Genomic DNA, 24,033 nt, shown 5'->3' on the forward strand with positions numbered 1-24,033 from the left:
GCCAACGATGTGTAATGTTTTAGTATGTGTGCCCCATTATTCATTACATTAACAGCTGTTACGCACAAAGCTTCATTAAAAACTTAATGAAGCTGTTCAGCCATATAAGTTTACCAGGGATGGTAAGCTTCCTTTTGTGATTTGTCTAATGCATGCAGCAATAAAAAAAATGACTTGCTGTTTCCCAGTGTTTTGTTTTTTTTTTTAATGATGGCAAAGCTCTGTCCTTTGTGGCCGTTTTAACATGAAGGAATCTTCAAATGATGAATTTCTAGCAAAGTCCTCATGTTTAATGGTTTTGAAGAATGGTTTAACTCAGCACTTTATTATTTGACAGTTGAAGAAAAATGTGGGCAAATCTGGCATAGAAATAGCTACAGCAAATATGGAACTTTGTATTGCTTTTTAATTGTTATTTTTCAGTGTAGAACATGTGATAACTATTTCTTTGCATCTTGCATTGCTTTCATAATGTCTGTTTTTTATAGAATTATAGAGTTAGTTGATATTTGTCTACAGTCATTAGGAAAAGTATTGGTTATCTCATGTGCAGTGGTAATTTACCCTTGATCTTCATCCTCAATCCACATAATTACACAACAGCTGAATTACTTACCTAATCACTCATATACACTAACAGAATTCTTAATATGTTTTCTTTAACAGAAATAAAAGAAGCACATAAAAGGAAGAAAATAATGAGAGAGCGTTTCAAGCAAGAAGACAATATTGCTAGTGCTATGGTGATTTGGGTCAATGAAATACTACCTAACTGGGAAGGCGTGTAAGTGAAGCTTTGCTTTGTAAATCCAGCAAGTGTAGCTTTTCTCTTCTCTGGAACCTGAGGATCCACATACATCATTTTCTTCTCCGTTTGTTTTGTGAAGTCAGTTTTTGTTGCCACGGTTATAGTACAAGGTCATTACAGAGCAACATGAAGTGTCCTTTTGGGAGCTCAATCTTTGTTTGTTCGTTTTTTAATGGGACTTTAACATAAGCAGAGAACATTGAATTTTGATTTGGGAAATAGCATGTTATTTTTATTTGATGTTGCTCAATCATTTCAGAAAACAAGGTGTGTAATATGCCTGCTTTTCTTCCCTGCCTCTCTATTCTAGGCGTGCTACCCGGAGAGTTCGAGAGCTGTGGTGGCAGGGATTACCACCGAGTGTTCGTGGGAAGGTGTGGAGTCTAGCAGTGGGAAATGAGTTAAATATCACTCCTGGTATGCCTTAGTGGATTATATTTTTGTGAAAAATGCAGGATTGTTTTTGTTTGTTTTCAGTTGAAACTTGGGATTTATTTGCGTAGAATTAGGTGTATTTTTTACAAATAGACCTGTGAAGCAATGGAAGTAGAGTTCAAAACTTGCTTTTAGTCTTAAAAAAGAGTTAAGGGAAAATTGTTTTGTTCATACCTAATGTTTTTGATGAACAGAAAGTGTTTCAACCCATTCACAGTTGGACTAGATGATCTTGTAGGTCCTTTCCAACCTATGAACAAAATAAAAAATCTGTATGATTTGAAATATGATTTTCTTCTTGTCATTTGAATATTCACCACAGAAAGAGGCATAAACTGTGTAGTGGTGTTCCAGTGGTTAGTAGTAACCATGCAGTAGGGATCTACCCCTCATTCTCCCCACTCTTCAAAGTTAAAAAACAAGAAAAAAAGCAGAGCCAAGCATACATAGCATGGATACTTTTCTTCTCTTGTTGTTCTTACTTGCAGAACTCTATGAAATATTCTTATCTAGAGCTAAGGAACGATGGAAAAGCTTCAGTGAGACAAGTTCTGAGAATGATGTAGAAGGTAAGACCTGAATGCTAAAGCGATTCCTATTTATTTTATTTTTTTACAAACACACAGATTTGCTAGTTGGTGTGCAATTGCAGCATTAGAAATGTTTGCTAAAATACTCTGGGTCATTTCCTACTTGTTTTTACGTCAGGCTGCACTTATAAAAATTTTAGATGAAATATAAAAAGAGGAGAACCCACTTGAAATTCTTCTGGAAGTTCTTGAGTGAATGCTGCTGCCCCTTTGCTGTGATTTAAAGAATGCCAGTCCTAGGATACAGAAAATTTGAGTCATTGGATAGGTAATGAGGACTCAGAAGCAATGTAACTTCTGCAGCTCCTAAACAATCAATTTTTGAAAACTTTAGTGAAATCTGTCTGTTTTTGTTACTGTTATGAAATATATATATGTATACACTCCATATACATACACTCCAAGAATAAAAAACAACTTTTTTCCTTAGACCCTGAAAGACTTTATATGCATATGGCAGTTGTAGTCTGAAATCTGTAGAATTATTTATCACTTTCAATGACTTCTGATTTTGCTTGCAGATGCTAGTGCATCTGTTGCTGATCGTGAGGCCAGCCTGGAGCTGATTAAGTTGGATATATCACGCACATTTCCATCCCTGTATATTTTCCAGAAGGTGAGAGTTCTGCAACTCCAGCTATAACTTTAAATATCTGAATAGTTAAACAAGAAGAGTAAACTAGCTAGCAAGCATGGAAAAGTTTTCAGAAGTTCTCAAAAGTAAAATTACTTGGTCCTTTTCTGCATAGAACAGCAGAGTCAGGCCTTTTCTGATTAGACTGAATTAGAATGCTTACTGTGTTAAAGTGGTTTTGTAAGTGCTTGTAAATAAAGGACTAATGAGGCTTTTTCTTCTGGAAAAACTGCATGCAGTTCCTATTGCTGTTTAATGAAATTACCTATGTGCCAAACTGGGAATGTTCTTATGGCTTCTACAGAAATCCAGATGCATTTTAGTGCACAATTTCAAGTTTTACAATTTTTATACAGAGATATGCATGCATGTTTTTATAAAAGAATTTGCATTATTGTATTGTGGTAACTTGTGTTACCAAGAATTAAAATATCCAAAGTCTCAAAGGGTAAAGCCAACCCTGTTTGTGTACCAGATATCCTCATTTTCTGTTATGTAACTAATGAATTATTAGTTCTCTACTTTTCCCTTAGTGTCTCAAAAACCATACAAGGTAATATGCAGGGTAAAAACTGGTGTTGTTCTACATGTTAACAAAGAAATAAATCACAGACTCACTTCTATCTTTCTGTACTGTCTGGATACCTACCTATATTTATAAACTGGTTTTGAAAAGCTCTTTTTCCCTTCTCTTCTCTCCTGTCCAATTAGGGTGGCCCCTATCATGATCTCCTGCATAGTGTTTTAGGAGCATATACATGTTATAGGCCGGATGTGGGATATGTAAGTATCCAAAACGTTTATAGCTTAACAGATGTGCTTAAAATATTTGCCTATTAGATAAGTAGATTCTCTAAACTTTATGCTACTAGAACCTCAAAACAATTCAAACCGTAGCACTTACTCATTTGGTAGTAGTTATGGTGACTGTAATTTTTAGGGGTTAGTAAAATAGTTAAAAATGTATTGATGTCACAGATGAGAATACTGTTGGATTTGTACAAGGAACTGTTTTTAAACTGATATGTTCACAGATTATCTACAAAAAAAAAAAAACCTGCCAGCAGCCTTCCAGGAAGCACTCTGTCTGGTCTATCCCAGTGTTGTTCCCACTGCTGCTATTTCCATAGCGATGCCCTATGATTTAGTAGGTCGTATCTTTAAAATCCAGCAACTCCATATTGGTTTTCCTATCAAAAACTAATTGTTCTATCTGAGTTTAGTGAGGATAAGATTGTTTGCAGCAAAAACTTAAAAATGTACAAAATAATAATAAAAAAATCTGAACTGCATCAGCATATGAAGGCAGCTAAATAACAAATGCTATTCTTACTTTTTGCTTTGGAGGGATCCTAGGTAATGCTTTTCACAAGTTGTAATTGCTTTTGAGCTGAAGAACTTGAGACTGATCCATGCAACAACACATTATTTAGCCCAGGGTGTGTTTTCCTCTGTCAGATATGCTTACTACTCCACATCAATATCTAGTTGGCTTTTCATGTTTAAATATTTTTAATCCAGTCAGATGTGAAATCATTTTTGGAGACCATAATCTTTAAGTAAGATTACAGACTCTGCAGATTCTGAGACTGCTTGTTCCAGGGTGGAGTTTTAAAGGGCAAAGAATTAATTTTTCATGGATGAGTCTTCACTTTCTTACTAGGAAAAGATGATACAACTGCAGCTAGTCTGAATATTTCTGATCACGCTTTCTCGATGTTAATATGACATTAAATTTAGTCTCATCTCTGTACCTATCTGTATCACAAAAAAATGGAAAGCTACTGGACTGTTTCTGATGCATATCAGTACTTTTTCCCTAGACAGTTAAAATATCAAGTGCATTTTTAAAATGAGGAGCAGGCAGCATAAATGCTTAGAAACAGCAGTTATCTTAATTGCAGCTGAAATTATTTTTAGTATAATGAATATTCAGATTATCGCTTAACTACATGAATGATAGTCTCCACTTATTGCTGCAGACTGAAGTGTTGCTTTAAAAGAAAGTAATCACAAAAATGTAAAAACTATTACAGCTAACCACTTGAAAGTAATTTTAGGTGTGTGAACAAATACTGTTTGGCAATTGGGAAGATACATATCGACTGTTCTAAAACAGCATTTTGTCTCAATTCCAACGTATCTTCCTGGGTCTGAACTGTCCCATCTGTGAGATTTTTTCCTCATGCCTGCTTTTCTCACAGCTTAACAATGAACTTAAAGCTGAGTTGTGTCTCGTTTCCAGCCTGTGTGGTTTTCATTTTCTTGCATTCCAGGTTCTGGGAAGTTTCATGATTACAAGTCCTGAGGAACTTCTGTCATGCACTTAAAACCTGCATCTGAAGAAACATTTGTGTTAAATCTAATTAGCTGCATGTATAGAAATTATTTACCCATGTTGCTTTTGTTCATCTGGAAATTATATGCAACTGTGTTTGATGTACTGCAGGCTGTAAAATGTTTGCATTTCCAGAGATGTACTGAGCTTACTCACCTCTGTTTGCCTGATGCTTTTCCCACTTGAAGGTACAGGGGATGTCCTTCATTGCTGCTGTGCTCATTCTCAATCTGGAAGAGGCAGATGCTTTCATTGCCTTTGCTAACCTTCTAAACAAGCCATGCCAGCTGGCCTTTTTCCGTGTGGATCACAGCATGGTATGCACATAGTTTTCTGGTTTTGAACCTCAGCATTCTTTTGACTTGAAGGATATTTGACTTCTTGATGATTTCCTATTGTCCTCTTTTAACGGAGAACTCTAACCTGTGGTTACAAAATTAAGAATACCACATACTAATCCATAGAACATGTTCTCCTGTTTTGACATTTTCCTCTGGAAACACTTAATTGTTTTCCTTATCCTAGGGAGTCATATTGTGCTATATCAAGATCCTCAAGTCTTGGTGGGATTTATTTTATTGCTCAGCTTTCTTTTAATGATGGCTTATGAAGTGCTTTTACTATTTCTGCAGATGCTGAAATATTTTGCAGCCTTTGAAGTATTCTTTGAAGAAAATCTTCCCAAATTGTTTCTTCATTTCAAATCGTACAGTCTCACTCCAGACATATATTTGATAGACTGGTGAGTTCAGAGAACATAGCTAACCTTATGTTAAAGTGCTGGAACACTTTATATTTTGCTATAGTTTGGGCTTTTAGTCACCTGTTGGATATGAGTCAGTTATGCATAACATAAGTAGGGGAGAGGAGGCTACTACATTGTACTTGTCTATGGCTGATTGTAAGTGGCTTGATAAAATAAAATCAGCTGCTGAGGAAAGTTAAGAGTATGGCAGTATAGTCTTTAAAGTAGAGGATGGATGAAATACAGCATGTACTACAGGAAAGGGTAAAATTGGAGGTACAATGAACATTTTGAATATTCGAAAGTAACCAACAATTTTTTTCTGTAATGGAAGCCAGTAGTGCCGGCATCTTTCAAGCATGTGTGGTGCTGCCAGATATTGAGTGTCTCTTCCAAAGTGTCTGTAAAATGTCTGTTCGTATATCATTAATATATGGATTAGACTTTTCAATTAGTGTTAATTGAATTAGAATTTAAAAATATAAAAATGGGATGTCATCCAAGTACTTGGGAATGAAGAACTTCTGCTGTAATCTGCTGTAAGATGCAGCTTTGCAGTATGTGGGATGTCTTAGCAGGAGCTCAGACAATACAATAACAGCACTGAGCCAGGAGTGTGGTGCAGCCCAGAGTTTAGACAGATATATATGTTGTGCAAGTAGTGCTGTTGTACTAAGTCCCAGAATAGTCTGCTTCAGATTATCTGTGAGGAAATGAAAACTGTTATTCCTGCGTGTGTTCCAAAGGTGGCCTTGAGACAGTGAGAGCACTGCTTATGAAGGGCAAGTAGAAGCAGTTGTGATAGCTGTTGATAAGGAGTGTTCCATGGTTCCTGAACCACTTCCCACTAGAAATGGCCAAACAGAAGACTGCACTTTGTGTCAAAGGAACCACTACCACTTAAATTTGAGTGAGGTTTTACAATATGCTGCCTAGAGCAGACTGGATTCTCTGCCCATATATTATGAATGCTTTCTTAAAATAGGCTTCTTAATAATAAACACAACTGAACTTTGTCTTTTAATAGCAAAACACTGACTATCCATAGATTCTAGTGATTTTTAACATGATTAGGAATTCTAAATATATTGCACTGAAATCTCAGTAACGATATTTGTAGCTGTGGGATGTAGCATTTTACTGAAGTATTTATAACTTTAGATTTAGTTTAAAATTGAATGATGAACAGAGCTGATAGACTGCATGGCCTAAATAATGGGAAGGTTTAAGTTCTACACTCTTTGAGTTCATATTTATATATGACACCTGGCTCAGTGTAAAGATGTTTGTAACTCCTCTAGCTATAGCTTCCGAAAGGAGGTAGCTTTCAAATAGAGAGCTTCCTGTAGCATGGAAGGAGATTGGTTTTGGCATTGCAGTTCTGACTTGGAAAACATGGAAACTTTTGTGTGTGTAAAGTACAAATAGGAATGCTTGAAGTAAGTGCCTGCTCTCTTAGCTAATTTGACTGAGATTTAAAGGAGGTTGTACTTTAATATTTCTGAAACGGATCATTATAACACTGCCTTTTTTTTTATCAATTGCAGGATTTTTACACTCTACAGCAAGTCATTGCCACTTGATCTGGCCTGTCGTGTCTGGGATGTTTTCTGTAGAGATGGGGAAGAATTTTTGTTTAGGACAGGGTTAGGAATCCTTCGGTTATATGAAGATATTCTCCTACAGATGGACTTTATTCATATAGCACAGTTTCTAACAAAACTTCCAGAAGATATTACATCAGAGAAACTTTTTAGTTGTATTGCAGCTATTCAGATGCAGAATAGTAACAAAAAATGGGCACAGGTGAGTTTGATGTATATACATCTGAAAACATGCTCATGCCAGGACATAAACTTATTTTAGTGACTATGCTACTCATCTTGACTTTTAAGCAATAGGTAATGCTGTTCATGTGACATTTTGTTTTTAGATTTGCCTCTGATTGGAGATGCATCTTGTTTGTGTATTCAAGGAGAATCTCAATTTTTGAAATTGAGATGATTACTTCTTTCCCTCCTCTTGGAAAATAAATTCAGTACTGAATATTAATTTGGGGAGCAAGTGAATAGTTGTTAAAGAATCTGTAGCTTTTAGTACAAAATGGTATGCTAGAGAAAGATGAACATGTAAACCAATCCGCATGTGAAACTGACTCAAATATGGCCTAAAGTGAATTGTAATAATACCCAACTAACAAAAAGGGAAGAAAAAAGCTCTTTATACAGCTTTGTAGTGGGGCCTTTAAAATAATTCTCCACCTTCTGTTCCCTGTATGGGAATTCCTCCTAGTTCTGATGCAAAATATCTGTATTACAAATGAGTGGAACTGCTGTTGCTGAAACCTACAGCTAAGTAAAAGGGTGAGGTAGTCAGGTTTGGCAGGAAAACTGGCTTGTGTTTTTGGCTCAACTCCTAGTGCTAGTTCAGATGCAAGGAATAGCTGGAAAGCAAAAGAGGACTTGGGAATTGTTAACCTCATTGCATCTTCCCATATCCACAAGAAAAGTTTTTCCTAATCATTTTTAATGTGTTTTTCCTAAGATGGAGGAAAAAGCCTTTTAGATTTTAAAAGTATTTAGAGGAAATTGACTCTTCTAGTGTCTCATTTTAGAAACCTATTTCCATGCTAGTATTGTTGTGATTAAATTTTGTAGGACTAACTTTTCTATATTTTTATTAAATTTGTGTTTCCAGGTGTTCGCCTCACTTATGAAGGACAACAAAGAAGGGGACAAGAACCACAGCCCAGCACTGAAAAGCTAATCATTACGATGTTGAGGTCAGTTGAAAATGTGGAAAACCACTTGATGACAAAGGACTTCTCACATCACTTCTTCGTGGAAAATCACTACAGAAAAGTGTGAAAAGTGAGAGAAAAATGATACAGCTCTCAGTGGAGTAATGAACTGATGAAATCTTCGCCCTTTTGCCAGTATTAGCTTTTTTGATGGGAAGATTTGTTTTCACACAGTACTAAAACCTATGAAACTGAGAAGTAGGGGAGTTCATATTTAATACTCTGAAAGAATCAGCTCAATGCAATAAACATTTCTATTAACTTCTGTTGGTACTTTAAAAACAAATTTTGAGGCATAACTTTTTTTTACAAATACCACAAAGGCACTTTTTTGGGGATGAGGGAAATGCTGACTCCGAAAGGCTCCAAAACTGCTATCCAAACCAAATGCTTTGGTACAAATATTACCTCCAAAATGAACCATTTAAAAAGTATTGAGGACCAAATAAGGTTGTTTGGTATGTTTATGTGCAAGATGGTTACAATTTTGGGAAGGGATGTGGTCTTATTTACTTTTTCTTCTTTGTTTGTTTGTTTGTTTTAAGTTGCAGCTTCATTCTTCAGTCTGGGCAAATGTAATTAACTCAGGAACTGTAGAAGTATTGTGCCCAAACCTGTTAGAGCAAAAATCACACGAACTTTGAACAGTGGTGAGACCAGGGCTATTATTTTCAGATGCAGGGCTTTCAAAGTAAGTGGTGTTAAGCATTTGTTTTGGTGTACTGGTTGTGCAGCTTCTTAAAAATGGGGTGGGTATTCTGTGAAAGGGTTTTGCCGCCAGAAGTTTTATTTTGTTGAGCCGTTGTTAGCTAACATACACGAGTACGCAGTGGTAAACACTACAAACTGACGAAGCTATCTGCAGAACTTGGGTTGGGTTTTAACACTTGAGAGTCATGCAGACACTTCAGAGTAACACTCTTGAAGCTCTCTTATTAGTGTGCAATACTGAAAGCTGAAAAGCGTATGGTTTAGCGGTTCTTAATTCTTTAACATCATTTAGCTCTAAGAAATGAGGTCATGCTGTGTGTCACAGTGGCTGTTTTCAACGCTTCCTATTTCTCAAAGATACTGTACAACAACTTCATGATCATGGGGGTTGGCAAGCTAAAATGGATAGCACTGCAGGTGAGGAGCACTTGCACTCCTTGGTCCATTTTTTTGCTAATATTTACTGTAAATAAATTACTTACATGTGGGTTTTTGTAACTGGTCCCTCTGTGGAAATAAAGTCCAAATTACCATGATGATGTATTTTGAAGTGCGGGAGGCTCTCGGTTGTCTGGTGTTTGAAGCAGAGTCTGCATAATTGGGGTGAAGATTTAGTGTGGTGTAATTACATTGCTATCTGGTTTAAAACTACATATATACTATTCATAACATTACAATTTGAAATATGTCAGATTTTTTCTTAACTTATGTATTCACTACTTTAATTGGATCCAATTTGTCTTATATTTTTGCGTTATCTTGTACAGTTTTCTTACTTTTCAAGTATAAATCTGTATATAACTGTAAATAGAAGGATGAAGCCTTCCTTGAAGACCACTAGTAACAATTCCTGTGTAAATAAAACTTACAGCAGAAACGCGGTCTCCTCTTTCCGGAAAGCATCTTCGTGTCGAAAACCCCAGCTCCCCGCTCCCTGCCGCTGTTGCTGCGGGCGCTCGGGGCCGTCTGTCGCCGCGGCATCTGTTCAGCCGGGCCGCCAGGCGGCGCTGTGGGCGCGAGCGGGAGGCGCCGACCCCGCCCCGGGACTGCGCTTCCGCCGCACGAGCGGCGCGCGTGGGGCCGCCGCCATGAAGCCGGTAAGGGCGCTGCGGGGTGGGGGTGCGGGGCTGGGGGCCGTCTCGGCGCGGCCGCCCCGTGAGAGCCATGCGCGGCTCTGAGCTCGTTTCCTGCGTTCCTCTCCGTCCCGACCCCCCGCGGCGTGCTGTCTTTCTGGGCGTGGGGGCCCGCGCCTGAGTGCCCGTGGCTCCTGCGGGCGCACCCAGCTGCTGCGCTCAGCTCCTGTGGGTGTGCAGGCGGGCCCGGGCTGTTGGCAGTGCTTGGGTCACTCGTGTGCTGTCTGTGACTGAGGATTTGAACGCGGCACTTACGTGGAATTTTCTGTTTGTTCCCCAGAGAAAAAACACGAAGCGCGTCCCAAGCTTTCGCAAGTTACTGAGGACTAGTAAAATAAAACTTGACAACAAATTAAAGAACAAACAGTACAAGCAGCAGAGTGCTGCTAAAAAGTATCGGAAAGAACAAAAGAAGTTAAGGCAGGCTGTCAGAGATGCTGTCTGCAAAAAACCCTTTCCACTGGAGGATTACAAGAAGAAACATGTTGGTAAGTGTTTGCTCAAAGCTGTTTTTGCATAGGGAAGATATTGTTGCTAATGTTCTGCTGTTTTACGTTATAAAGTTTACATTTGAAGAAAACACTATGCACACACGATTACTTCTGTAAAGGTAAGAAAGGGGAGTTATGAAAAACTTAAAATGCAGCCATTCTGACTACAGAATCTGACAGCTGGAGATGGTAGAGATGTCTTTGCTCTAATTCTCACTGACTGTCACAAAAAGGGGGTATTTTCTTGGATAGCATGAACGTGCTTGAAGGTTGTTAGCTAAAAGTTGAAGCAAAGTGTCTCAGGTGTCAGGTTGGCAAGTTTAGGTATATGTACAGTGTCTTAATTTGTGCATGTTATCTCTGAAATAGCTGAAAAACAGGAAGAAGAAGAGGAAGATGAAGCGCTTCCATTGGACATGATGGATGAAGATGACTTGAAATTAATGGAAGATTTGGCTCGAAAAGCATCGTTTCTAACCAGAGATATCTCTTCTAAGTGAGTATTCTTGCAATGTCCACTTTTTTATAGTAGTTCAGCTTTGTTTGGCTTCCATGTAGTGTAACGCATTTGCCAGGAGGTCACTTTTGGTCTGGTGTTGCTTTTCAGTTCCCATTAGTGTTTTCTTTGTCTGTTGATACATTCAGTATTAATGTATTGATGTCTATCAGTTCTTACTCAGGCTCTGCTGCCCTTCACGATATCGTTTCTGCAGTGTTCACTCCTGTGAGTTTTATGGCTGTGAGACGAGTAGCATTCCTTAAACTAAATAAAATGATAACCTGTATATGAGGGTCCCAGTCCTGCATGCTTGCTTGCTGGTATAGTCCTTCGTGGCAGAACTGCTCAGGGTGAAGTTTTCAGTGAGCCTCAGCTGTGTCAGCTGCTCATGCAGTGGTAAAGGAAGAGAGCAGACTGCACTAGGTGAGAAAGTGTGCTGAGATCCCAATAGTCTCTGTTTTGCATCTCTGTATTTTACATATTATTTTCCAAATTTGTTAAGATTTTAGGACAGAAATTGTATTTCCGAAGGATGTTTACCTTACAAACTTCATCTGGTTTCTTCATTGTTGTCTTACTTCGAGGGGCCCTGAGTATGTTACCGCTGCACTAATGGGAACAGCTATCTCTATGGTTTCCAGATGTCCCAAATGAGGCCAGTCTCACGAATAACAGCTGTATTTTCTTCATGTTAGTCACAGCTCTAGAGATCCTGTGCTTGTTGAGTAGAATTTGAGCACATAGGGAAGGTTTGATCTACATAGGGCCATGAGGCAGTCTGGTGCTGATCTTACAGTGTGTTTGTAGGGTGGCTGTGTGATGTAAAATGACTTACAGGAGTGGTCTTCCTTGCTGAAGCCTACAAGTCTTTGAACATTCAGCTTTCAGAGTCCATCACAGATCTATAGTTGAAATTCTGTTGTTTACAAGGCCAAAAGCAGTGATTTTGTTTGTCTTGTATTTTATCAGTGAACCTGTTCACATCAAGAAACGAAAACATGACAGTGTAATTGAAAAGTATGAGAAGATACCAAGGCGCATAAACACTGAACCAGAAAAAGAGCTCATCCATCTACTCCCTATAAAAGACAAACGTGGCATTATTCCCCAGACCATAGAAAAGCCAGGTAAGACACAGATCTTAGAATCAGAAGTATCCAAGATGTGTATAGTTCAGCTTGTGTATATACAGCTTGACCCTGGACTGTTTTTGCAGTTCCTGATGATTCAGAGGATGAAGAAGATACAGAAGAAATGGAGGAAGCAGAAGGTAATAAAGCATCACGTTTATTTCTTTTTCCAAATCACTGACAGATGTGAGGAGTCCATTGCTGTTCCCTAAGGATGTTGGTAATTTAAGTGAACTTTTTAGGACATGGAGTACTGTGTTACCCCCAAGCACAAAACAGTGAGTTAAAGTTTACTTTCTTACATGTTGGGATCCTAGGATCTTGGGAACAGATTTCCACGGCTGGCTTCAGAATTGCTCTTTCTTTAAGAACAGAAAATGCAAATCTGTCAGTTGTATTTTTGAAAGAAAAAGGGAACTATTGGTGAAAAATATGCTGCGAAATGTAGGGCATTGCAATTTCTTGGTACAGCTGAGGTCATATGTTGAATTTACACATTAGTGTCACTGTGCTTGGGGAAGGATATTTACAGATTCAAAAAGATTGTAGAGTTTTGATTTGGTTTTTTTTTTTTTTGGTTTTTTTTTTGCAACCATAGAATTCTGAAGTGGAAGAGTCAAGCTCTGAGTTAATACAAGCTCTAGCAGGTTCATTCGTTAAACTGCTTCTACTCTGGAACTGTGTGTGGTATTGTTGAGTGGGGTTATCACTCATCTGAAGTGCAGTATCTAGAACTGTTGTTTACAGTATAGTATTTGTTAGTGGCTTCCCCAGTGACTCTTGTCTTTAACTCTTACACACTGTGTTAGACTTTACTGAAGAGCCTCCACCTGTTCTCACTCCTGAGGAAATGGCAGCTCAAAGGAAAATCAAACTGCAAGAAAGGAAGATGCACATTGCTGCCTTAGCATCTGCCATTCTTTCTGACCCAGAAAACAATGTAGGTAGCATTTATTTAATGTGCTTATGTGTATGTCTGTGTTGTGCAGCAAGTCATTAAGTAAAGATCTGAAGTGACCAAGTAATAGCAAAAGCAGAAAAATACATCAGTAGAACAGGGGCAAGTATCAGTATTGCATCACTCTCTGAGGATTGCAAGGGGTGAAACTGCTGCTATAGCTTGATGCAAAGAATTTGAATCGTGTGTAGGTCCAGGTAACTGTGTTGGTTCTGTTCAGGAGTAATTTGGCCATCTGAGTAGCTGCAGGAGTAGTATTCCCTGTGGTGTTTCCTATCCAAGCTGCCTTTTTCCTTAAGGATAACCCCTATTTCAGTTCTGATTTCAGGGTTGTATATAGACGTTCTCAGTGTTTCAGTATACACTAGTAATTTGCTATAATTCTAGGTAGTTTTAGAATTGCATAGTACTTTTAACATTCCCAAGATAAAATTTTGATGAGTTATTCAGCATTTCTTGTTTCCTTGTACAATGCTAAGTAGAGCTCAGTTATTTGCTTTTTTTTTTCCTAAGTGTTTAGAAATGGGGCACATTTCTTGGGACAGACTTGCTGAATTGTATACTGTGCTTGTAAATTGGTTTGGAGGGTGATCTTCAGCTGACTTCATCGGTCTCTTTTGTTAATCAGATTAAGAAGTTGAAGGAGTTGCGTGCCATGCTGATGGAACAGGATCCTAATGTTGCTGTGATTGTTCGAAAGTTGGTCATGGTTTCTCTCATGGAAGTATTCAAAGACATTGTTCCTTCGTACAAAATTCGGCCTCTGACTGAAACAGAAAAGGCTACCAAGGTGAAATACCACATTTCTCTACAGTTTTCCAAGTCATTCATATCTTTTAGGTCATGGCAAATACTGTTACTTTAACGTGAATTTCTGGTTTAGAACAATACACAAATACACAAGCACCCAGGGAAGTTCTGAAACTGACTTTTGGAGCAAAGGTGTTTGATTTGAACCTTAATTCTTGCATAATTCCTTCAGTAAGCAGGTGACATGCTGATGGTAACAGAGGAAATAATAGCATACTAAAGTAGTATACCAAACCTGAGTGGGCTACTTTCATCATAAGCCTTGGAATAAGACAGTGTTTTTTGTCACACTGAGGGAACTGGAAAGAAAGCAAATTAAATGGCATTGTCACCATTGTGAATTTACACAAGAGTTTCTTCACAGTGTGGGTGATGGAGCACTGGCACTGGTCTCGGGAGCCTGCTTTGGCAGGGGGTTTGACCTGATGATCTCTAAAAATCCCTTCTGACCCCTGCAATTCTGTGATTCTCTGATTCTTTTTGTTTCACTATACTCGTGGAGGTGTTCTAGGCCAGACTGGATGGGGCCGTGGGCAGTCTGATCTGGTGCCTCAATTAGTGGTTGACAACCAGCCCAAGGCAGGGGGATCAGAACTAGGTGATCCCTTCCAACCCAAGTTGGATTCTGGAGGTTGTTTGTAAGCAGTTTTCTAGGTGCTTTTAATAGAGTCATGGCTATAAAAGAACAGCTAGACCGAAATTTCACTTTAGTCCCTATAAATGATATAGGCCTAGTTGGGAAAGGTGCTCTGAGCCCAAGAGCATATCTGGTAATAAGCAGAAATATTTTGTTTTTAATACATTTCTAGTAGTGCCTGTCTAGAGGAAAAAAAACTTAGATATTTAATACATGCTTTATTTATTTATTTAATTAATTTGCAGTGCTGGCTGATTTCAATTTTTAGCTTTTCATCAAATAATATTTTACTTGTGTGATGTTCACAGGTTAAAAAAGAAACTCAGAAACTGAGGGAATTTGAAGAAGGCCTTGTGAGCCAGTATAAATTTTACTTGGAAAATCTGGAACAAACAATTAAAGGTACTGTGAGCACTTTTTTATAGTAAATGCAAAACTGTTTTTGGGGTCACACTTTAGCCCTGCTGATTGAGTGCTAACCATACCCATCTTTTCTGTAAGTAGTAGTGTTTCATGTAATTGTGGAAGAATGCCTAAAGTAACTAAAATTGTAACTGTGTATAAGCCCCTGTATGTTTTGAAAGTATTAACTAATGATAATGTTTTGTGCAGATTGGAAACAGAGGAAGTTGAAGAAAAGCAACGTTGTCTCATTAAAGGCATATAAAGGCCTAGCAGAGGTTGCAGTGAAGTGTCTGTGCGAACTGCTTGTGGCCCTACCACACTTCAACTTCCACAATAACATTATTGTTCTCATTGTTCCTCTCATGAATGATACATCAAAAACGGTATGTGGTTTTCTGACTGGGAACAGTTCTTGTTTTGCATGGAAAAAAATAAATGTGTTTGAATTCACCTTTCAGATCTCTGAACTGTGCTGTGAAGCAATTAAGAAGCTCTTTAAGCAAGACAAGTTGGGCTTTGCTTCACTTGGTGTAGTTAAGGTCATTTCTGGCCTTGTGAAGGGCAGAAATTACAACGTCAGACCTGAGGTACGAGTCTTCCTCTTATATTTCACAATTTTTATCTTCTGATAGTTTAAAAAAATCTGGAAGCTGAAGTTAGTGCACTGCTGACTATAGACAAGCAGGATTTCATCACTGTCAGAACACACAGGAAGAGGAGAGGTGGGCTGAGCCAGAAAGTTAGAAAGAGAGATGAGGGTTTGGGGAAGAAACTGGTAGCAGAAGAGCTAATCTCTACAGAGATACAGGTTATGTTAGGCTGGAAGACTTGAAGCAAGAGAGGCAAATGGAGAGATGGATACAAATTAACATTGCTGAGGAAGGAACTGTGAGCAGAGATAAATGATACAGATGAGAAGGAACATGAGGAGAGTAAAGGTAAGAATCTGTGAGCAGCAAAGCTCACTAACCAGTGTGGAATTCAGAATTTCATAGCCTCTCCATTCTTCTTCTGTTCACCTTTCATTTTATTCATTTATTTTGCCATAGGTATTGAAAGTTTTTCTTCACTTAAGAATTAAGGAAGTAGAACTAAAAAAAGATTCTGAAGACATTGCACCAAAGAAAAAGTTCATGACTTTCAAAGAGAAAAGAAAAAATCTTTCAAGAATGCAAAGAAAGGTAATGACTTGTGCCTTCTGGTGTTGATAACATACTCGATCAGTTGTTTCTATTGAGAAGGAATATACCTACTCTGGTTGCTCTGTAGCATCACAGGATGACTTAAGCAACTCACCGAGCATGAATTGTTCATTTGGAAGATTTGTTCACTGAGTGTCCTTGGAACCTGGGTATCCAGGCTGGTTGGAAACATTTGCTCTACTGGAATGTCTGTTTACTTAAAATCAACTGTGTGTTTTCAGTGGAAGAAAGCAGAAGAGAAGCTAGAAAGAGAACTCCTGGAAGCAGAAGCTTCGGAAAGTAAAGAAAAAAAACTGAAGCTGGTAAGTAATTTAGAAATGATGTTCCTATTTTTGCCAAGTAGCAGCTCCTGATCCTTTTTTAACCAAGAGTCTCCCCTCTAACCCAAACTGTCACCATTTCACACCTCTAGATGTTGTCAGCAGCAGACAAACATTTGCCTGTGCCAGAGGTCTCTGTTTTATTAAGTAGAGCCCTCATTGTACGCAGGAAAGCCAGCTTATTCTTATTTCCTTCTGTTGTCTGCACAGAAAGGTATTTGTACCCGTCGGTGTATGTCCTCCAGGTGCCCTGTTGTTGCAGACAGCACTAGGTAATGGCTTTCACCAATTTCACAGAGTGGCTTTTAGGCAAGGGAGGACTGTGGCTACCTTGAACTGAAGGGAAGAGAGGCTATTCAGCTCAGAGTGTAAAGGGACAGAGTAATGGAGCAGGAGAGCAGGACTTGAGCTTTTCAGCATAAGAAGAGCAGAAATGGCAGTGCCAGGACTGATTTGGACAGCCTAAGTCAAGCTTGGACAGAGAGGAGGTGTGACAGCTGGGCTAGCAGTGAGGCTTTTTCTGCTGCATTGATCTTTTTGGAGGGAGGCAAGGAAGACGTTGTGCTCCACCCTTTCCTGAAGATCCTGTCTTGTCTTTTACCTCACCAGTAGGTTTTGCTGCCCAGCTCCAGTGTGCTGTCACGGATATTGGCACTTTAAAAGTATATTAATGTAATGTAATGCTATGGTACAGCATTGTAATATGACAGTACTAGTACTAGGCAAGTTTTTAATGGAGTTCTAAGTGAACAAGATACGTCTGCTTCCTGTGCTTACATATTTTACTTGGTTTTCTTCCCATCAGCACACGGAGACCCTGAATATTGTATTTTTAACATACTTCAGAATCTTGAAGAGAGCTCAGAAGTCTCCGCTTTTGCCGGCTGTGCTGGAGGGCCTCGCAAAGTAAGGACACAATGGACCTTCTTTTGTGTGTATCAGAAAAGGCATTGCCAACAGGCTGTGTGACTCTTGTAAGCAATGAGAGAAGACTGACAAATACTTTGAAGTTCTTCTATTTCTGTGTTAAGGTTCCCTACTAATTTACAAACATTTCAGTGTAATGTGAAATTGCCACATCTGCATTGGTATGATGCATACCCAGCTGGTGTGATGTGATTGTGTAACTTCGATTGCTTCCTGAAGAGCCTGAGCATGTCTCTAGTGCTATAGGGAAGCTGAGAATTATCAGCTGGGGGCTGAATTATCTGTGTAAGATGCTTAGCATTTGATGTAGCACTGCTTTAAGGTGTGGGTTTTGCAAAGTCAGAATGCTGTGAGCTGAATTTGCAGGGGACAGTTACAGGTTAAAAATCTCTTTGATTCAAGGTTTGCCCACCTCATAAACGTGGAATTCTTTGATGACCTGTTGATTGTTCTTCATTCTCTCATCGCTTCTGATGTAAGTAGACCTTAGTTGTAGAATTTTCTTAAAATTAACTTCTGGCCACTCAATCAGTTTTGTATTTACAGGATTTAAGCTATCGGGAGAGTCTTCACTGCATTCTCAGTGCTTTTCAAATACTCTCTGGACAAGGTGAGAATCCTTTTTGAAAACAACGAACACCTTACATGTAGTATCGTTTTAGTAACATCATGGATTAACAGATAAATATATTTACTCCATTAATTTACAGGTGATGTTCTTAACATTGATCCGATGAAATTTTACACACATCTTTACAAGACACTGTTCAGCCTACATGCTGGTAAGTCCAGATTCTTATTTTCAGTATCTAACTGGATAGTGTCTGTTCTGCTTGTTTGATACCACAGCTTTAATACGATGTCAGCAAATGGTTATTTTTAACAATTTAAAAGATGAGCCCCCATTGAGCTAAAACACATACTAAATTTGAGAACTTTTGTTGGAATATTTCCTTAGCACAGAAGCAACAATACATGTTTTCTGTTTGCAGTTGGATGGTCTCTAACAAAAAGGGGTGAATGGTTATGCCTGGGTCACTCTGTGTTTGAATCTTTTGGGTTTTCATGCTGTTTCTCAGGCTCCAGCACACCGTCAGTAGCAGAATGTTTAGTTTTATGTTACTGGTCATGATTAGTTACTCTTTGTATGAAACTTTGCTTTTGAGGTGGTACCAACAATGACATAGGGATTGTGCTCCAGTGCCTGGATGTCATGCTTGCCAAGCGGAGAAAACAGGTTTCCCAGCAGCGAGCTCTTGCTTTCATGAAGAGGCTTTCCACTCTTGCTCTTCATGTTCTTCCAAACTCTGGCATTGGGATCTTGGCAACAAACAGGATATTAATGCAAGTAAGTTTCACTTGTTGGATTCTTTTAGCTAACTGGTTAAAGGTTATTAAGTTTTTTGTCAAATCAATATTATGCAAAAGATTTAGAATCGTCTTAAACAGGAGTGATGAAGACAGAGTATCCTTAAATGCATGAGGATGAATATCACGAACTGAATCTTGGACTTAGGTTAACTGTGCTGTAGTTGGATGTATAGTATAAGCAACTAAGCCTTTCTCTTTGCATTGCAGACATTCCCAAAGATGGATCTCTTACTAGACAATGAATCTCAAGGCAGTGGAGTTTATCTCCCGGAACTAGATGAACCAGAGCACTGCAATGCCCAGAACACAGCTCTATGGGAGCTGCATTTGCTGCAGGTTAGTGAGTAGCTGAATAATTCAAGAAGGTGAGCAGCAAATACCTGCTACCAAATACAGAGTGGAGTTCTTCAGGTTTATCAGTCAGATTTGGCCCACATGAGCTGAGCCTGTACCTTACAGAGGAACAGCAGCACAGTGGTGTAAGGAAAGGAACAAGCTCTTAAAGAGGGTGATACGTACCACTTAACGATAGTACCACACTGAGTCTTACTGCAGACTGCATGATAAACCTCCTTTTGAAGCTCTTTCAATCTGTTAAGATCCCAGATGGTATAGCCCTTCTGCAGGGAGCAACTTAAACCTCAATCACTCATTCCAGGCAGTGTTTATGGTTTGGGGCTTGCAGAGGATTATCTCTGCCCTTTTTCATGGGAGAAGTAGTTAACCTAACTACGAAGCACGTTGCTCTCAGCATAACAGCTCCTAGTGAATAAATGTATGACTAGGTGCTCTCATTCACTTAACCCTAGAAACTGATTTTGACAATGCTCATTTTTTCTGTCTAGATTAGAAGCAGATCCTTACATCATATTGGAATCAAAATAAATGGGAGAACCCATGGGTAAACACATTACCATTATCCCTCACTCACCTGCCTCTTCCTCCCTTTCTTTCAGAGACACTATCATCCAACAGTGCAGAAATTTGCAGCTCACCTTGCTGCTGGAGCTCCAGCTGAAGGATCAGGAGCTCTTTCACTCGATTTGAGCCGAAGGTGAGCTATCAAAGGGTTCTGTTTTTAATAGTGTACTGGCAAAATAGCAGTGGCTGGAAAGAGGTGCATCAGGAAGAGTGAAAAAAGGGGCAAGCTTCTAAGGCCTGAGCCACCTCCCAGCCTCTGATTTGAGTTTGGTTCTTTTTGACTTCAAAATTGTTCCACATCCCTTGAACCAAAGTATACATTTTGAAAATACTGCACTGCTTGATATGGGTTCTGAGAGCCCACAGCTTATTAGTTAGGAGCCACTTTTTGTTTTGAACCTACTACAAGTGTGCATCATTTAATGGTCCCTGGTTCTTGCTCTGTGAGATGAACACTCTACTCCAGCAGCCACTTTCTGTGTTTCGTGTGACTTTGTACATGTCCTTATTTTTGTTCTTCTGCCTGCTATCTCTTCTCTTGGTTGATGAGATCTTGTCCTGACAGGAACTATTGTATACGTTTCTTCATCTTTGTTTCCTGCTCCTGAACTCAGTTCAAGTATTTCAGGATGAGAAGACTGGAGGCAGATGCACTATTTGAGATGTGGGTGATTTGTGAATTACACACTAATGTAACAGCACTTTCTCTTCTGTTCTCTGTCTCTTTCCAACTCCTCAGAGTGCTGAGGTCACAGTCCCATGACAGTATCTGTAGTAAGGAGATCTTGTCATTTAGGGATAGTGCTCAGAGCATGTTTGAGCTTAGATCGTTTTTCTCTAGTTCTTTTTTTCCACTCTGAATTCCATTTTCCATTTCACTGGCAATGTCCTGCATCCTACCTGCAATTCTCAGGGAACAGTCCATTCTGAGTAACACAGATGATTTGTTATTCACCATCTTCTGCAGATCTTTGAGTGTGTTGAAAGCCACGGATCCTGGTGCAGACCTTCTGGAAACGCAGTGTCTTTCAGGCACTGCAGGAACTGGTCACAGACTCCCATCTGTTGTTTGCTGTGTTTTAACCATTATTTTTCATGCGATGATCTTACCCCATTCTCTTGGTTTTTATCCATAAAAACTAAATGTGGTTTTGCTGCAGGCCTGCTACAGAACTTTTTGAGGCATACAGTATGAGAGGAATGACCTTCAATCCTCCTGTTCCGTCAGTAACACCCAGGCGAAAGGTAACTCCTTTTTTTGACCACAGGATGTACCAGTTTAAGCTTTATTTGCTATGTGCAGACATTAGCACTCTCAGTTTGGCTTTCTGGTTTGTGTAATTTCTCAGTCAAATATTTTTTAACTGGGATAAGGTAGCACTGCCTTTTAACAGAAGAAAAGCTGTACGAATAGTTCCTCTCCCATAGCGTCAGTGAACGTAGCAAAATGAATGTGGTATTTGTTTTACTTAACTTTTGCTCTTCGCAGTCTTTCAGTGCAGATCTCGTATCCATTTCTGTAATTATAAGTAATGTTTGTTTAAAAAGCAGTAATAAAAAGCCAGCTGTCTTTCCTAGTGTTGGCAGTTGGCAGGTCAGCCAGAATCCCAGAGCCTTTGGTTCAGTCTGTAGCACACCGATCCCGCTAAGTGTCAGTTTACAGCTCTGAAGTGTACATTTGAACAAAGAGCTAACGTATGAAGAGGAGAAAGGAGTGAACACTTTTTAGCTCTTGAGCACTAGATGTGTTCCAGATGCCAACCTCTGTTAATCGTGCAGTGAATGCTGCATCCTTTAAATAGTGGTAACTAGTTCTCTTTCTTCCTAATGAAAACTTTATTAACCTTGTCAGTGTCTCCAGTTTTTAACTCAGTAATGTCTGTTAAAGCCCTGAGCAGTATTTTCTTCTATTTTAGAGAAGCAACTTCTCCAAAGCTAGTACTTAACTAACTAGTAAGCTTCTACTTAGCTAGTCTGTCCTTAGATAATGACTGCCTGATGTTTCTGTCCTGCTGGGACATTTGCAGACAGACCAAGGCTGGGGACAGCAGAGAGGAGAGAGGTTGGGTAGTGCTTGAATAAGGGAATGTGTAAAGGAGGCAGAAAGTAAGAAAACAAGTTGTCTTATGTGGTTACAATGGCAGTACTAGGGAAATTAGCTTCAGCATTGCTAACTGTGTTGCTGTTTGACTCGTGTAACAGAGTTTTACTCTGTCCTGCAAGTCTGTGTGTGTGTCACACTGCTAGTGTCTGCCAGCACCTCTCCCTGCTGACAGAAGCTCTGAGTTGGAATTTTTTTTCCTGCGCTCCACTAAAGAGAGGATCTCATTTGTCTTTGAGTGCATGAAGCACTTAGCTACATGAGTGTTAAAACTTTAACAGAGCTACAGCACATGACCTTCCTTATCTGACCTTCCTGCATCACTGGGGAGGAGTGGAGATGTCCATGTTGGCTCCAGCCAGAAGGATTCTCTCGAGGCAGTGTCAGGGCATTTCTTTCTCAGATTCTCAGTCTCCACTGCTTGCTTTATTTATTTCCTTCACTGGCCTTTGGGTCTGAGATGCTTAGTTTACTTTTTTATAAATGAGTTTGTCTTGAACAGGAAGCAGCGTGTAAGCTCCTTCAGGACTGGAAGCTGTGGCTACATGTAATAGGTATTCTTCTAGACAACAATTAGCAGCAAAAGCAAAAAAAAAAATCCTCACCAAAGCCAGGGTCACCTGAAGGCATGCTGAACACGTGACTGCCATGTGAAAGTTGGCAGCTGGATCTCAGTGAGCTGACAGTTCTGTAGGTCAGATCTAGGGAGAGGGACAGGGGCATGGGAGAGAAACAGGACCGCTAATTAAAGATACTGGACTTGTTTATTAATCCATCTAATATTCTGTTATTGTCAGGACACATTCTCACATGTGGATTCATTTCTAAATGAGGAGCTAACTGAACAGCTTCAGCAACACATGAGTAAGACTGTTAGTCACAAAACCTTGGATTTTGCTAAACACCTACGGGAGTCGTCCTTGTCATAAATGGATCTATCAGTCATGTTCAGATGGCTTCTTGGAAGAAATTTCCACTCACCATTGTAAGAATGCAAGTAGGCTTTTGTTTGAATATAGAAGCACTCAATATTAAGAGAAGCTTTTCACTAGCCCGTGTTCTCAGGGCTTGGGATCTACAATGTACGGTCACATCAGTAGTGCAAAAAGATACAAAGCAGGATCACTTTAAATTTGCCTGAAACTGTGCATTATAGGATTTTTGTTTATATAACTTCTAATTTTTTGTAATAGCATATCATGGGTTATGTTGCTAAATGAATAAATATTTTGGAACTCCTGATACAGTATTGAGTTCTTTGATATTCAAGATACCTCCAGATTTGGAATATTTATTGCTGTGCATGTTTTTCAGTTTCTCTTTTGATGTCTCCAAACTGTTTATCACGTTATGAGATGATTTCTATGTGTGTTTGTTTTCTTACAATAAGACTGTAGTATTAATTAGCAAATTAAGATTACTGAGTTCCATTTCTGAACTACCCTCGTAATTGACAGCTGTACAACAAAGCCTTCAATAAAACCCTCGCTGTGAAGAATACAGGATAAATTCAAGGTAAGGATTTTAAATCTAGATTCTTCTCTGCATTCCCCAGGTATTAGCTATTGCCTGGTTGTTTCAGAATGCATTTGCAGCTGTGTACTGGCTTTACAAACTGTAGGTGAAATATATTAAAGAACTTAGGAATGGTAATGGCTGTAATCAGAATTCTGCTCCCTAGGGCAGAACAGTTCCAAGCAAACAATTCCACGGGTGCCATCAGCCTTTGGCAGTTCAGGAAGGCAAAAGGAAAGAGTTGACATCTTAAACCATTTATTTTTTACAACATATACAAATACGAGTTTATTCTTCAAGTCAGCAGGGAGGAAATAGCCCAGGGGTGGAAAGCTGCTCTTAGAATTGTTCATTTTACATAGTTTCAAACAATCTCATGACTGGCACGTAGTGATGCTGCACTGTCAGGATACCATGACAGGGATTAGGAGGCAGAGGACGATGAGTGTGCAACTAAGAAGTCAGTCATTCTGAAATAGTCTATACACGTATTGAAGCAAAATCTCTTCACTGTTATTTTTGTGTTTCATTTGCTAACCCTGCCAACTGTCT

General features: G+C 39.2%; 2 protein-coding genes across 3 annotated transcripts in view; both read left to right on the forward strand.

The window, feature by feature from the left end:
- Positions 1-9,942, forward strand: part of TBC1D12 (TBC1 domain family member 12) — a 36,617-nt gene extending 26,675 nt beyond the window's left edge. For both annotated transcript variants that reach the window (XM_065746158.1, XM_065746159.1), the window contains 9 exons: positions 667-784; positions 1,119-1,225; positions 1,732-1,812; positions 2,355-2,449; positions 3,179-3,250; positions 4,994-5,122; positions 5,438-5,547; positions 7,098-7,356; positions 8,248-9,942. In XM_065746158.1, coding sequence (XP_065602230.1) covers positions 667-784; positions 1,119-1,225; positions 1,732-1,812; positions 2,355-2,449; positions 3,179-3,250; positions 4,994-5,122; positions 5,438-5,547; positions 7,098-7,356; positions 8,248-8,316 — 1,040 coding nt within the window. In that variant the 3' untranslated portion in view covers positions 8,317-9,942. The remainder of the gene's footprint in view (positions 1-666; positions 785-1,118; positions 1,226-1,731; positions 1,813-2,354; positions 2,450-3,178; positions 3,251-4,993; positions 5,123-5,437; positions 5,548-7,097; positions 7,357-8,247) is intronic.
- A 173-nt stretch (positions 9,943-10,115) lies between these two features.
- NOC3L (NOC3 like DNA replication regulator) lies at positions 10,116-23,203 on the forward strand. The gene is made up of 21 exons (XM_065746155.1): positions 10,116-10,158; positions 10,475-10,682; positions 11,055-11,181; positions 12,154-12,311; positions 12,401-12,454; positions 13,124-13,254; positions 13,901-14,062; positions 15,028-15,121; positions 15,332-15,507; positions 15,583-15,711; positions 16,174-16,305; positions 16,548-16,628; positions 17,452-17,552; positions 17,976-18,048; positions 18,120-18,183; positions 18,284-18,355; positions 18,740-18,921; positions 19,152-19,280; positions 19,901-19,998; positions 21,026-21,110; positions 22,764-23,203. Exons 1-21 carry the CDS (start codon positions 10,150-10,152, stop codon positions 22,893-22,895), a joined length of 2,397 nt encoding a protein of 798 aa, XP_065602227.1. The 5' UTR covers positions 10,116-10,149; the 3' UTR covers positions 22,896-23,203.
- The last annotated feature ends 830 nt before the right edge of the window (positions 23,204-24,033 follow it).

The sequence above is a fragment of the Cyrtonyx montezumae genome, unplaced genomic scaffold, assembly GCF_038088225.1.
Source record: "Cyrtonyx montezumae isolate F1298 unplaced genomic scaffold, pur_monq_1.0 scaffold_4, whole genome shotgun sequence".
In the NCBI taxonomy this organism is placed as follows: Eukaryota; Metazoa; Chordata; class Aves; order Galliformes; family Odontophoridae; genus Cyrtonyx; species Cyrtonyx montezumae.